At 34.7% G+C, this 10,139-nt stretch overlaps 1 protein-coding gene across 1 annotated transcript; it reads left to right on the top strand.

Moving 5' to 3' along the window:
- Nucleotides 1–294: 294 nt before the first annotated feature.
- On the top strand, nucleotides 295–6,198 carry LOC149072595 (uncharacterized). Its single transcript, XM_089246420.1, has 4 exons — nucleotides 295–342; nucleotides 662–739; nucleotides 5,154–5,447; nucleotides 5,546–6,198. Exons 2-4 carry the CDS (start codon nucleotides 682–684, stop codon nucleotides 5,818–5,820), a joined length of 627 nt encoding a protein of 208 aa, XP_089102546.1. The 5' UTR covers nucleotides 295–342; nucleotides 662–681; the 3' UTR covers nucleotides 5,821–6,198.
- The last annotated feature ends 3,941 nt before the right edge of the window (nucleotides 6,199–10,139 follow it).

Here is a 10,139-nt window from a genome sequence, read left to right as displayed (position 1 = left end):
TTGAATACCAGCTGCAAACATTTTTGAAGTTTTCTTCTTGATGAAAGATCACGAGATTATTACTATTCTCTTGCATAATCCTTACACAAAAAGATATGTATTACGTATTTGCAAAAACCTTGCTTCAGCTGCTATGTAATCTTCAACTTACCGTTACTTGGAACAACCTTAGAGTCTAAATTCATACATTTTTGCGTTATCAAAGCCTAACAAGTGCTTTTGTTCTCATCGTTTATCAATTATCACGAAGTCGAGAGTAACCTTCTTTCACGCAAAAAGGTTTGCTATACAATAAACCTTTTGAAAGCGTTGAAGTTGTTACTTGGTACATCCCGCAAGCACGTACAGTATTTCACGAAATTCTCCATTTCAATTTTATAATTGAATACTTCCATTTATCACATAGTTACACGTAATCATTGGAAGTAGAGCTTTCCGTGACTTTTCGAATTTTCATTTTTAAGGAATAGTAATTTTTTTTAACATTATATGCGGATGTTTATCAACGTATTCATTCTGTTTTGATGTTTATTGAAGGAATTTAGTGCCGAATAATAAAATTTGTCAATGAGATTGAATTAAAATCTGCTGTATTCGGATGATTAAGATTATATTGGTAGAAGAATAAACCACTTTTCTCTTTTTCGATGATTTCCGATAGGATCACTGCATTTCACCGACATGAAGCCGGTTCCTCTTTTCGTGCTTTTTATCGTATTAGTGTCTGGTGCACTTTCGGGTGAGTTTTTTTTATTGTTATAATACCATTATACTGTATACACGGTGTTTCACGATGAATGCCCGAAAGGTATAAAATACTTAGGCTACTGAAAAAAATAGTTATAATACTTTCCCTCGCATGCGAAAAAATATTTTTGGGGGGGGGGATATATAAAAATTAAAATTTCCTGCCCCTTCCCAAAGTAGATAAATAAAATTTGCATCGCTTATTCTCACAGTATACGTAACAATTGGCGGATATCAGTGATTGATTTTTACCGCTAAAATATTCAAATCTGAAAACTTTCTGGATTTTCGAAAAGTAGCAAAAGACAGGAATTGCGATCAATGATACTGTGAATTTTCATTTAATTATTATGGGGCGGATTTCTTTTGGTAATAGAGAAAAATGCAAATTTAAATGATGTTTTTATCATTGGGGCAAATGAAAATTTTAACATTCATGCCTCTTAACAAACCATCACAATAAAACTATTTTTTGCTAATAATTTTTCATGTTTACTTTAATTTTAATGAAACGAAGAACTTATAATCAGAAATTTTGAGTGATTCGATCACATATTTGGAAAAAAAAATAGCATGTGCACTACAGATTTACATAAAAACAGTCTTTATTGATGAATATCATGTCGGAACGAATTTTGTGCTGTCAATTTCTTTCCAATTTCTTTCAAATTTTGTGATTTTTTTTTGGTGAAGCCACCTTTCGCTTTAAAAAATATGAACTGTAATAATTGGAAGTTGATTTTTTTCCTCTTAAATGTTGCTCAGTGCAGCGTGTTTGTGATCTGCTAGTAGATGAGATTCTCTAATAATCTTACTAATATTGTTCCGGATAATTTCTCACAAGTCCTTGAAATAAGCGGAGGATGGAACAATCTTCAGGAAGTCACAGATTTATTCACCGAAAACAGCTATCTCTACAATTATTCACAATCTCGCATTGAGGATTAACTCTCAGCAACACTGACTACTCTCTCTATTCCTCGCATCGTTTTTAGAAACATATCGAATTTTCCAGAAATTCTACCGTAGTACCAGTCTGGCGGCGTCACCATATGGAGGTCAACGAAGGCCTTCCGAGACCTTCTCGATCTTTCCACACGATCCGAGTGTTTATCTTTACACTTTCGGTTTGGCAACAGGAGATTACTGTCCCGAGGGATTCCCTAAAAATTGCGCTACCGATATTTTTCGTAACAATATTATGTACTAGCTGTTACCCACGGTTTCGCTCTCGTGGATTTGGGGATCTTAAGATTACACAGCGATGATTTTCCCCATGTAATATTTGAATCCCTCATAATCCCCTTGGGGGTTGAATTTTCAGAAATCCCATCTCAGTGAGTATCTACATAATAAAATATAATACTGACCAAATTTCATATGTGTAGCTTCAGCGGTTTCGGCTCTGCCTGATTTCTCTATATAGCATTTGAACCCCTTTATGACCCTTTTAGGGATCGAATTTCGAAAAACTACTCAATGAGTCTTCACATTATGAAATAATACTGCTGATGAAATTTCATAGCTTCGGTGGTTTCGGCTCAGCGTGATTTCCTCTATGCTACCTTTGACCCCCCAACTTATGGTTCCTTTAGGGGTAGAATTTACCAAAAAAAACATTTTTAGCGAGTCTTTACGTCATGAAATGTGACTACTGACCAAATTTCATATTTATAGCTTCAGCGGTTTTGGCTCGACGATGATGTGAATCACACAGTTAATCAGTTAATCAGGACGTCATTATATATAGATGCCGAAATAAATGAATGCATATAATTAATTGCGTATTTGCACATAAGTAATTTATCGAATTTCATTGATAATTTTTTCTAACACTGCAACACCAGTCAAAAAAAAAAAAGATTCAATTTATTAACATCAGAGACCTGTTTGAGAAAAAGTGATATTTCATAATTTGGTCAGGTTTACATTTACCTAGTATTTTGCTGTTCAATTTGTGAGTAATCACTGAATCCGCTTCTCAAACTTCATAATTTAATATCTCGCTTAATATTTGTCGTAGGAAAATGATTTTTTTTCCACGTATATCTGGAAGTAAACATTTTATTTGAATATGAAAGCAGGGCTCCGAAAGTAAAACAACATAATTCAAATTTTTATGTATGTTAAGTAGGATTTCGGTTTTTTTTAAAAATTTAATTTGTTTACATAAAAATGTCATAATAGGCTATAAATATTCACCTAAAATGTTTTGACAGTTGCAAGTATTTGTCTATAACCAATGGTTGAGAAGAAAATGACCTAGACGCTTTGCTTCGAAATTATCTCTCAGCTCGACCACCATATAAAAAATTTACATGTCTGTGAATTTGACGCCAGCTTATTAAATGCTACTGCTCAACAATAGCAATAGCATTGCAATGTTTTAGAGATATTGATTTATTTATACATCAATATTTGTTAAAAACATCAAAGAACATTATAGACTTTGATTTTCAAAGATAAATATTAAAATTTGTTAAATTTTTCACTTCATCAATGATTAAAATAACTAAAAATTTGAAATTAGAAAATTTAGAGATAATCACTCCCAACTTTACATGAGGATAAGTTTAGTTGTTTTACATAATTACAGATGAGGCTGTGTAAAAACTACTTTTGCTAAAAAATAACGATTGAATGAATTGCATAGTGCACAGGGGTGTCAAACTCAATTAGACCGTGTACTATTTGCTACGCTAATTATTAAAAATTGATAAGATCTATGATTTTTTTAATTAAAAATACTTGAAAAAACTATATTTGAAAAAAAAAATTACTATTCGATTGGAATCAAAGTAAAGTGAAAGCAAAATTAAGTATAAATCGTAAAATTAATAATTAAAATCCAGGTTTATTTTCGATTAGCAAAATACGTAGTGAAATACAATACGAAAATAGCGAATTGCTGCAGCAATTTTAAAATACCTTGCCTTCGATTATTTTTTCCGGCTTTTGATACCGCTTATCCCATATCAGCATGATCCGTGAGCTGCTTTGCTACTTTTCACGTACGTGTGTGTGTGTGTGTATATATATATATATATATATATATTTTTTTTTTTTTTTTTTTGCAACTTTTCTTGGTATTTCTCTTTTATGATGAAATCATTTTGTAAATCCTTAAGTTTCATTTGAAGCTTTCCTTTCTTTAAAAGAAGGAGAAATAAATTAGTAATAAGCATAAATAATTCTCGAGAAAAAAGTATAACTTTCATTTTTATTGATCGATTGTTAAAGCATAAAAAAATAATTGTAATATGCTCTTCTATAAATAACTTTTGAACAAATCCAAATTGCACCTAAAACTTACCATTGTATCATACGTATGTAAGTTATAAGTCATCCAAATGTTCTATAATGTTATAGTCCACTCTCCAAGACCAAGAACTTGCGGAATCGGCGTTGGTTGACAGAGGACGAAGTTGAAAGCATTTGTCACAGGCTTCAGAAATGCTGCTAATTTCAACACTTCCCAGCAAAGGACTTGCTGATCAATTGGAAGGTTGCAGTTAAAGAATGGATGCAATTTTTTCACTTTCGCTGTAAAGTTTTGAAGAACAATTTGTATCTTTGCCAGTCATTTACTGGTCTAGGATGATGTTTTTCAAAAACATCAAATTATTTTGATATTATTTGCTACAACGTCAAAAATATATTTTCCTGCTATTTACGTTGATATAAAATATTTTCGAAGACTATTCAGTAATGTTTTTATTGCCATCGCAAGCTTAAAGAAACCAACCGTGCGATTCGAGCCACGTCTCAAATTAATCGATCTTTAATCGAGAGTTTGAATTTGAGGATATTCCATTAATTAACAAGAAAACTATCAGCTATTGATGTTATTATTTTGTGTGATTACAGTATTTTTCGATGAAAAAAATTATTACCAAACTCTTGCACGTTTTTGGGACAGACATTTTCTGATTTTATCATCGATTCAACCAAGTTGGTCATTTTTTTTTTAGTAATAAAATTTAAAAAAATAATTTAATGCAAAAATGATATTTTTTTGGAACATATTGGGACTCTGGGCTGCCAATAGTTAGTTTGGGGGCCGCCAGTTTGACACTCCTGGACTGGAGATAACAAAAGCAAATCAAGGGCGCTGGAACCGGGAGGCACGGAAATAGATATATCATAGCCCCCAACTTTTCAAGAAGGATGCACATGGGCATTTTCTCTTGTGGTTTCGTTTTCCGTCAACACGTGTAGTGACACTATCACACCATTACAAAAAATGTTATTCTGTGAGACGGTTTTAAATGATCTTGATAGTGAGAGACTAGAGATGTGGGCGTTTCTTCAGAAATCATTAATGAGTTACCATTTGACTCTCATTGATATCTTGAAAATTGATGGATTCCATTTTTCAAGTATATTCGATGAATTTCCAATTCTAGATTCGAAAGACGATGACGTGGAAAAATTCAACAAACTTGTCGATGAAATCTTGACGAACTTTAGAACTTCATCGATGGTTGAGAAAGTGGACCCACTGGTCATCGACAAGATAACAGACACCGGAATGACAGCAACAGACATCATAGTGAGAGGAATTTCACAATCCTACAGGAACGGTGACTGCAGTCTTCAGCTAAATGGAGATACCATGGTGCTGACTGGTAACATTGCGGCGGATGACCTGAAAATATCACTAAACTACAAAGGCAACATTATGTATTTATTCATCGGAGGCAAGTATACCAATGTTTGTTGCTTTCAATCACCTACTTTTGAATCAGTTGATAGAATTGTGGCAGTGAAATAAAACGTTATGATACCGATTTTCTAGGAACAGCCGAAGGTGATTTGAAAAAAATAGGTCTACGAGTGACAATCCACGTAAAAGATGGAAAAGCGAAACTGAAGACATTGAAAGTGACCGAAATGGAAGGCTACACCCTAACGAGATTAACTGGATTCGGTCCTATACACAACTTCATCATGAAAAAATTTTACAACGCGTTGTTCAAGTTAATCAAACCGATTCTAATGAACAAATTTGAAGAGCACATGTTCCCGGTTATGCAGTCCCTCATATCCTCTGTAACACTTCCAGATGTTTGAAAAAAATGTCTATTAAAATTCTATCATTACTCTACTTATATACCATCGTTTTTGTTATTCTTTATATTTTTATGGAAAATTAATTTAAAATTGAGAAATCAGGCATTTAGCCAATGGAGCTCTATTTAGGGTGCCTCGAAATTGACGGGCCCATTTTGTTATGATCTAAGTGACAACATCATTTTTCGTAAATAATTAAAGGATTTTTAGTATTCTTGTATTCAAACGGCTGTACCTTCTGTTGTAAAAATTTGTAAATAATTCTGGAATCCTTTTGTAATGATTATGTTAATGGCCTCACCCTTAAAGTTGAGATTTTAAAATTGGGTTTAAAAACAATTTCTTTCGATTGCAAATAAATTACTAAAAATTTCATGTCAATCGGTAAATCTGTTCTTTCATAATAAAAGAAATAAATAATGTGAATCATAGTGTGTAAACGTATGCAAGAAAAAACACTTTGAACGCGATATTCTCAGATTGAAGTTTTTGAGCTCAATCCGTGAGATTAAAAACAATACTTCCCTAAAAATTCTGAGGTTTCGTAGAAAAATGTTTATTCGACGTGTTAGTAAAATAGAGAGCTTGGATTTTTAACAATTAATTAATTGGAAGTGTTTTTAAAAAAATGTTGAATTTTTAGATTTTTGACGCATACTTTCATAAAATTCAAACAAATCTTACGGATGATTTCAAAAACTGCAATTTGAGAAAATGGCATTCAAACTGTTTTTTTTTTCTTGTATACGTTTACAATATACAGTGCGAGACATAATTATATTATCACTCTTAATTTTTAGTGCAATCAGAAGAAGCAAATTATAAAAAATTTCAAGCTGTTTTATGACGGTACAAAATAGCTTTATACCAAATATCAGGAATTTAAAAAATATTTTCACCTTATTTTATGTAAAAGCAAAAAATATACTACGGACACAATGTTATAAGACACCTACTGATTTTTGAGGGGAAAGTAAAATGAAATTCAAACAAATTATATGTAAATTTACCAAAATCAAAATCAATATTCTGTACAATCATATCTGTTGGTAATCAAAGCAAAAATGCTATTCGGAATCTATTCATCCAAATCAATTAGAGTGTCACGAGAGACATCAATCCAAGTCTTAGATATGGCGGCTATTAGATGCACGATGGAATAAAATTGGCTCCTATCTGCGTATACTGATTTGGAAAGGATGCCCCACAAGTTTTCCATGGGGCTGATATCAGGAGAACAAGCCGGCCATGAAAGAACATTGATGTTTTCTTGGTTGAACCACTGCTTTGTGTGGCTTGACACATGAATCGGCACGTTATCTTGTAGGAATACGCAATCTTCGCTACAAAGAACTTCTTTATATATACCAAGATGGCTCCTGCAAGAGTTTTACATACCTTTCTCCTGAAGTCATTCTTCCGCTTTTTCGAGGCTTAGTTCGTCCTGGACTGGAGTATGCTGTAAGGTTTTGGAGACCATACCTACAGAGGGACATAGACTTGGTTGAAGGGGTGCAGAGAAGAGCTACGCGTGTCCTTATTGGAACACGGGGCTTGATTTATGAAGAGAGAGAGAGAGAGAGACAGAGTTATGAGGAGAGATAATTACTCTCACTGATCCCTTTTCCGCTTCAAAAGTAAAAGTGCAATGTTTAATGCGTATATATTTTGCGTTTAATCAAAATAATTTATTTTGAATTTAATAATAACTCGCGTAAATATCTAATTTTTCAATTTAATTTTCATTGGCACTTCAAATTTTTTTTTAGGAATTTTTTTCGCACCATGTCAGAGGTCAGCGCAGTCCAAATTCCCGCATATAACAGGGGTCAGATCCAGCACTGTGGTTCATAATGTGCGAGAGTACATTCGCTCTCGCAACTCCTAAGCCAATCGCAGAATCCCTCACCAAGTACAACTATGTAGTCTCCCATCTACCCCCTGAAATTGCATCTCTGGTTAGGATTGCATCCTGTGTTGATGAAACCAGATGCCAGCGATCCATACGGTGTAATATTACCATTGGGCCATTACCATTTTAAGTGAACAAGCTGGTTTGTTTCATTGTTGTCATTTGTTCAATGAATAATACTGGATACAATATAACAATTGAACCGGGAAAATCAAAGGGAACGTTACAACGGCAAGCTCAAAACGGAACTTATCAATCGTTCTGGTGAATCATCCCAATCAGAGATCCGATTTCTTTTATCGGGGAAAGAATTAGGGAATCGCAAACCCTCCAAGTTATTGAAATGCACATGAAACGCCGTGCTGTCATTAAACGTGCCAGAAAATTTGACGGAACTGTTTTCACAACGTGGGGGTACCATCGCCATTTGCTGGTACCATCGACGCTTCGGAAAACACTTTTTTGGCCAGAATGTGAAATTTTTTTACCTTCACTATTAAGTCTAATTTTCTGAGGGAAGGTGCATACAGTGCGTACGTGTTTACTGCGCGATCATTATTTTACGGGGCGAAGCAAAATGCGATAATTCATGAAATTTTCGGAACTTCTATATGATAATATTGCATTCAATCAATCCGTTGAAAATTACCTGTATCAACGTTTTTGATTAAATAACAAATTCAAGAAAGCTTTGACTAAAAAACAGGAAAAACCACTACATTTTAAAAAAAAAATTCGGGACGGAGAAAAAACAAATAACGAGGCTATTCCGGAAAATACGAGACAATGAAGGAGGTATGGTCACCCTATTCACAGTGACTAGCTCGTTTTATTTTTTACATCATAAAAAATCGTATTTTTAAATTCCCCCTGTCCCAACAGCGAGCTCTCGATCCGCTCAGGCCATAAGCCGGCATGCAAATCACGTTGGAACTGTACTATACAAATACAACGCCACAACAGGCAAATTGCCCAACGAGGTGGCTGACATAAGAACATCATGGATCCCGGAGCCATTTTTTGGAGGCCCTACCTACTACTACTACACCACACCCCCCCCCCCCAACGAATCGGTACATGCGGGAATGTGCGTGTACGTGTAGTGAAACCTGACGTGAACTTTTTTTGTTTCTCTGTAATGCTTGTTATGTGTAGTGCTGCCATCTGCCACTAGTTTTTCAAACTATGAGTGAAGTGTTATGATTGAATGATTTATCGTTGTAGGACTGTTGCTCTCTGTGGCGAGACTTTTTAACGGGGAGATCGGCTCGCATTTGCGCCTTGAAGTTGGGAACCACAGAAAACCAACTTCAGCCGACCACCACTGTGGGGTTCGAACCCGGATCCTCGCATCGCGAGTCCGTCACTATAACCACTCAACCACCACAGCGGCTATATGTGTGTGTGAATCATTTATAAACTTAATCATCATTTGATCATTTTTGTCGCACCACGGTCATTTTCTGCATACGAGGGCTAATTAGATCCGGCAATTTCTTTCCGATTCCGAACGGCAGCCTTTTTTTTATACTCACCGAGAGGTTGGTGCCCTAACCCCTCGATGTGGGACTCCCTGCGGTAGCAATTTTTTTTCTGTGGTCATGTCACCGTTTCTGTTGTACCCCTGCGTCAGGAAAGTTTCTGACGAGAACGAACCGGGTATCGAACTCGCGACACCTCTAAAAACATCCTTTGGTACTTTTAGGTGAGTATCTTATCGACCTGGGCTACCGTGCCCACTGAACTTGATATCAATACATAAAGATCACTGGTGTCTGGTAATGATATAAATGTGATAATGTGTTGAATAAAATAGGAAAGTGAATAAAAATTGGAAATTTTCAAAATCTCAAAATTTTTTAAGGTCTGTTTGGTATATACAGGGTGATCAGCGAATAAGCCTTTATTTCAAAATTAAATATCTCTACAACAAAGATCAATAGAATTATGCGGTAAATGGTACGTTTATCAGCAAAACTGTAAGAATGTTGTACAGAAATTTCGAAAATTTAGTTTTTTTAAAAATTTTTTAAAATTAAAAAAAAACAAAACAAAAATGGAGATTTTGGGGTTCCGAAAATCCTCATTTGTGTGAAGAGAAACCACTGCAAGTTACTGCATGGGCTGCGGTATGCGCCAGAGGCATTATCGGCCCCTTCTTCGAGCGAGAAACGATTACTACTGAACGTTACGTTACAATTTTGGAACAATTCGTCAGCACACATGGCGCATACCGCAGCCCATGCAGTAACTTTAGGCGAATGCAGTGGTTTCTCTTCACGCAAATGAGGATTTTCGGAACCCCAAAATCTCCATTTTTGCTTTGTTTTTTTTTAATTTTACAAAATTAAAAAAAAAAACTAAATTTTCGAAATTTCTGTACAACATTCTTACAGTTTTGCTAATA

This window comes from Pholcus phalangioides, unplaced genomic scaffold (genome assembly GCF_987345545.1).
Source record: "Pholcus phalangioides strain wild (caught in Gottingen) unplaced genomic scaffold, Ppha-v1.0 ptg000017l_1, whole genome shotgun sequence".
In the NCBI taxonomy this organism is placed as follows: domain Eukaryota; kingdom Metazoa; phylum Arthropoda; class Arachnida; order Araneae; family Pholcidae; genus Pholcus; species Pholcus phalangioides.
This window is presented reverse-complemented; position numbering and strand designations above follow the sequence as displayed.

Excerpts from the sequence above, each read along its gene's own strand:
- LOC149072595 (XM_089246420.1), top strand. The coding sequence starts at position 682 with ATGAAGCCGGTTCCTCTTTTCGTGCTTTTTATCGTATTAGTGTCTGGT. Across the intron at positions 740-5,153 it reads AGTGTCTGGTGCACTTTCGG|ATTCGAAAGACGATGACGTG; the intron begins GTGAGTTTTTTT and ends TTCCAATTCTAG. Across the intron at positions 5,448-5,545 it reads TATGTATTTATTCATCGGAG|GAACAGCCGAAGGTGATTTG; the intron begins GCAAGTATACCA and ends CCGATTTTCTAG.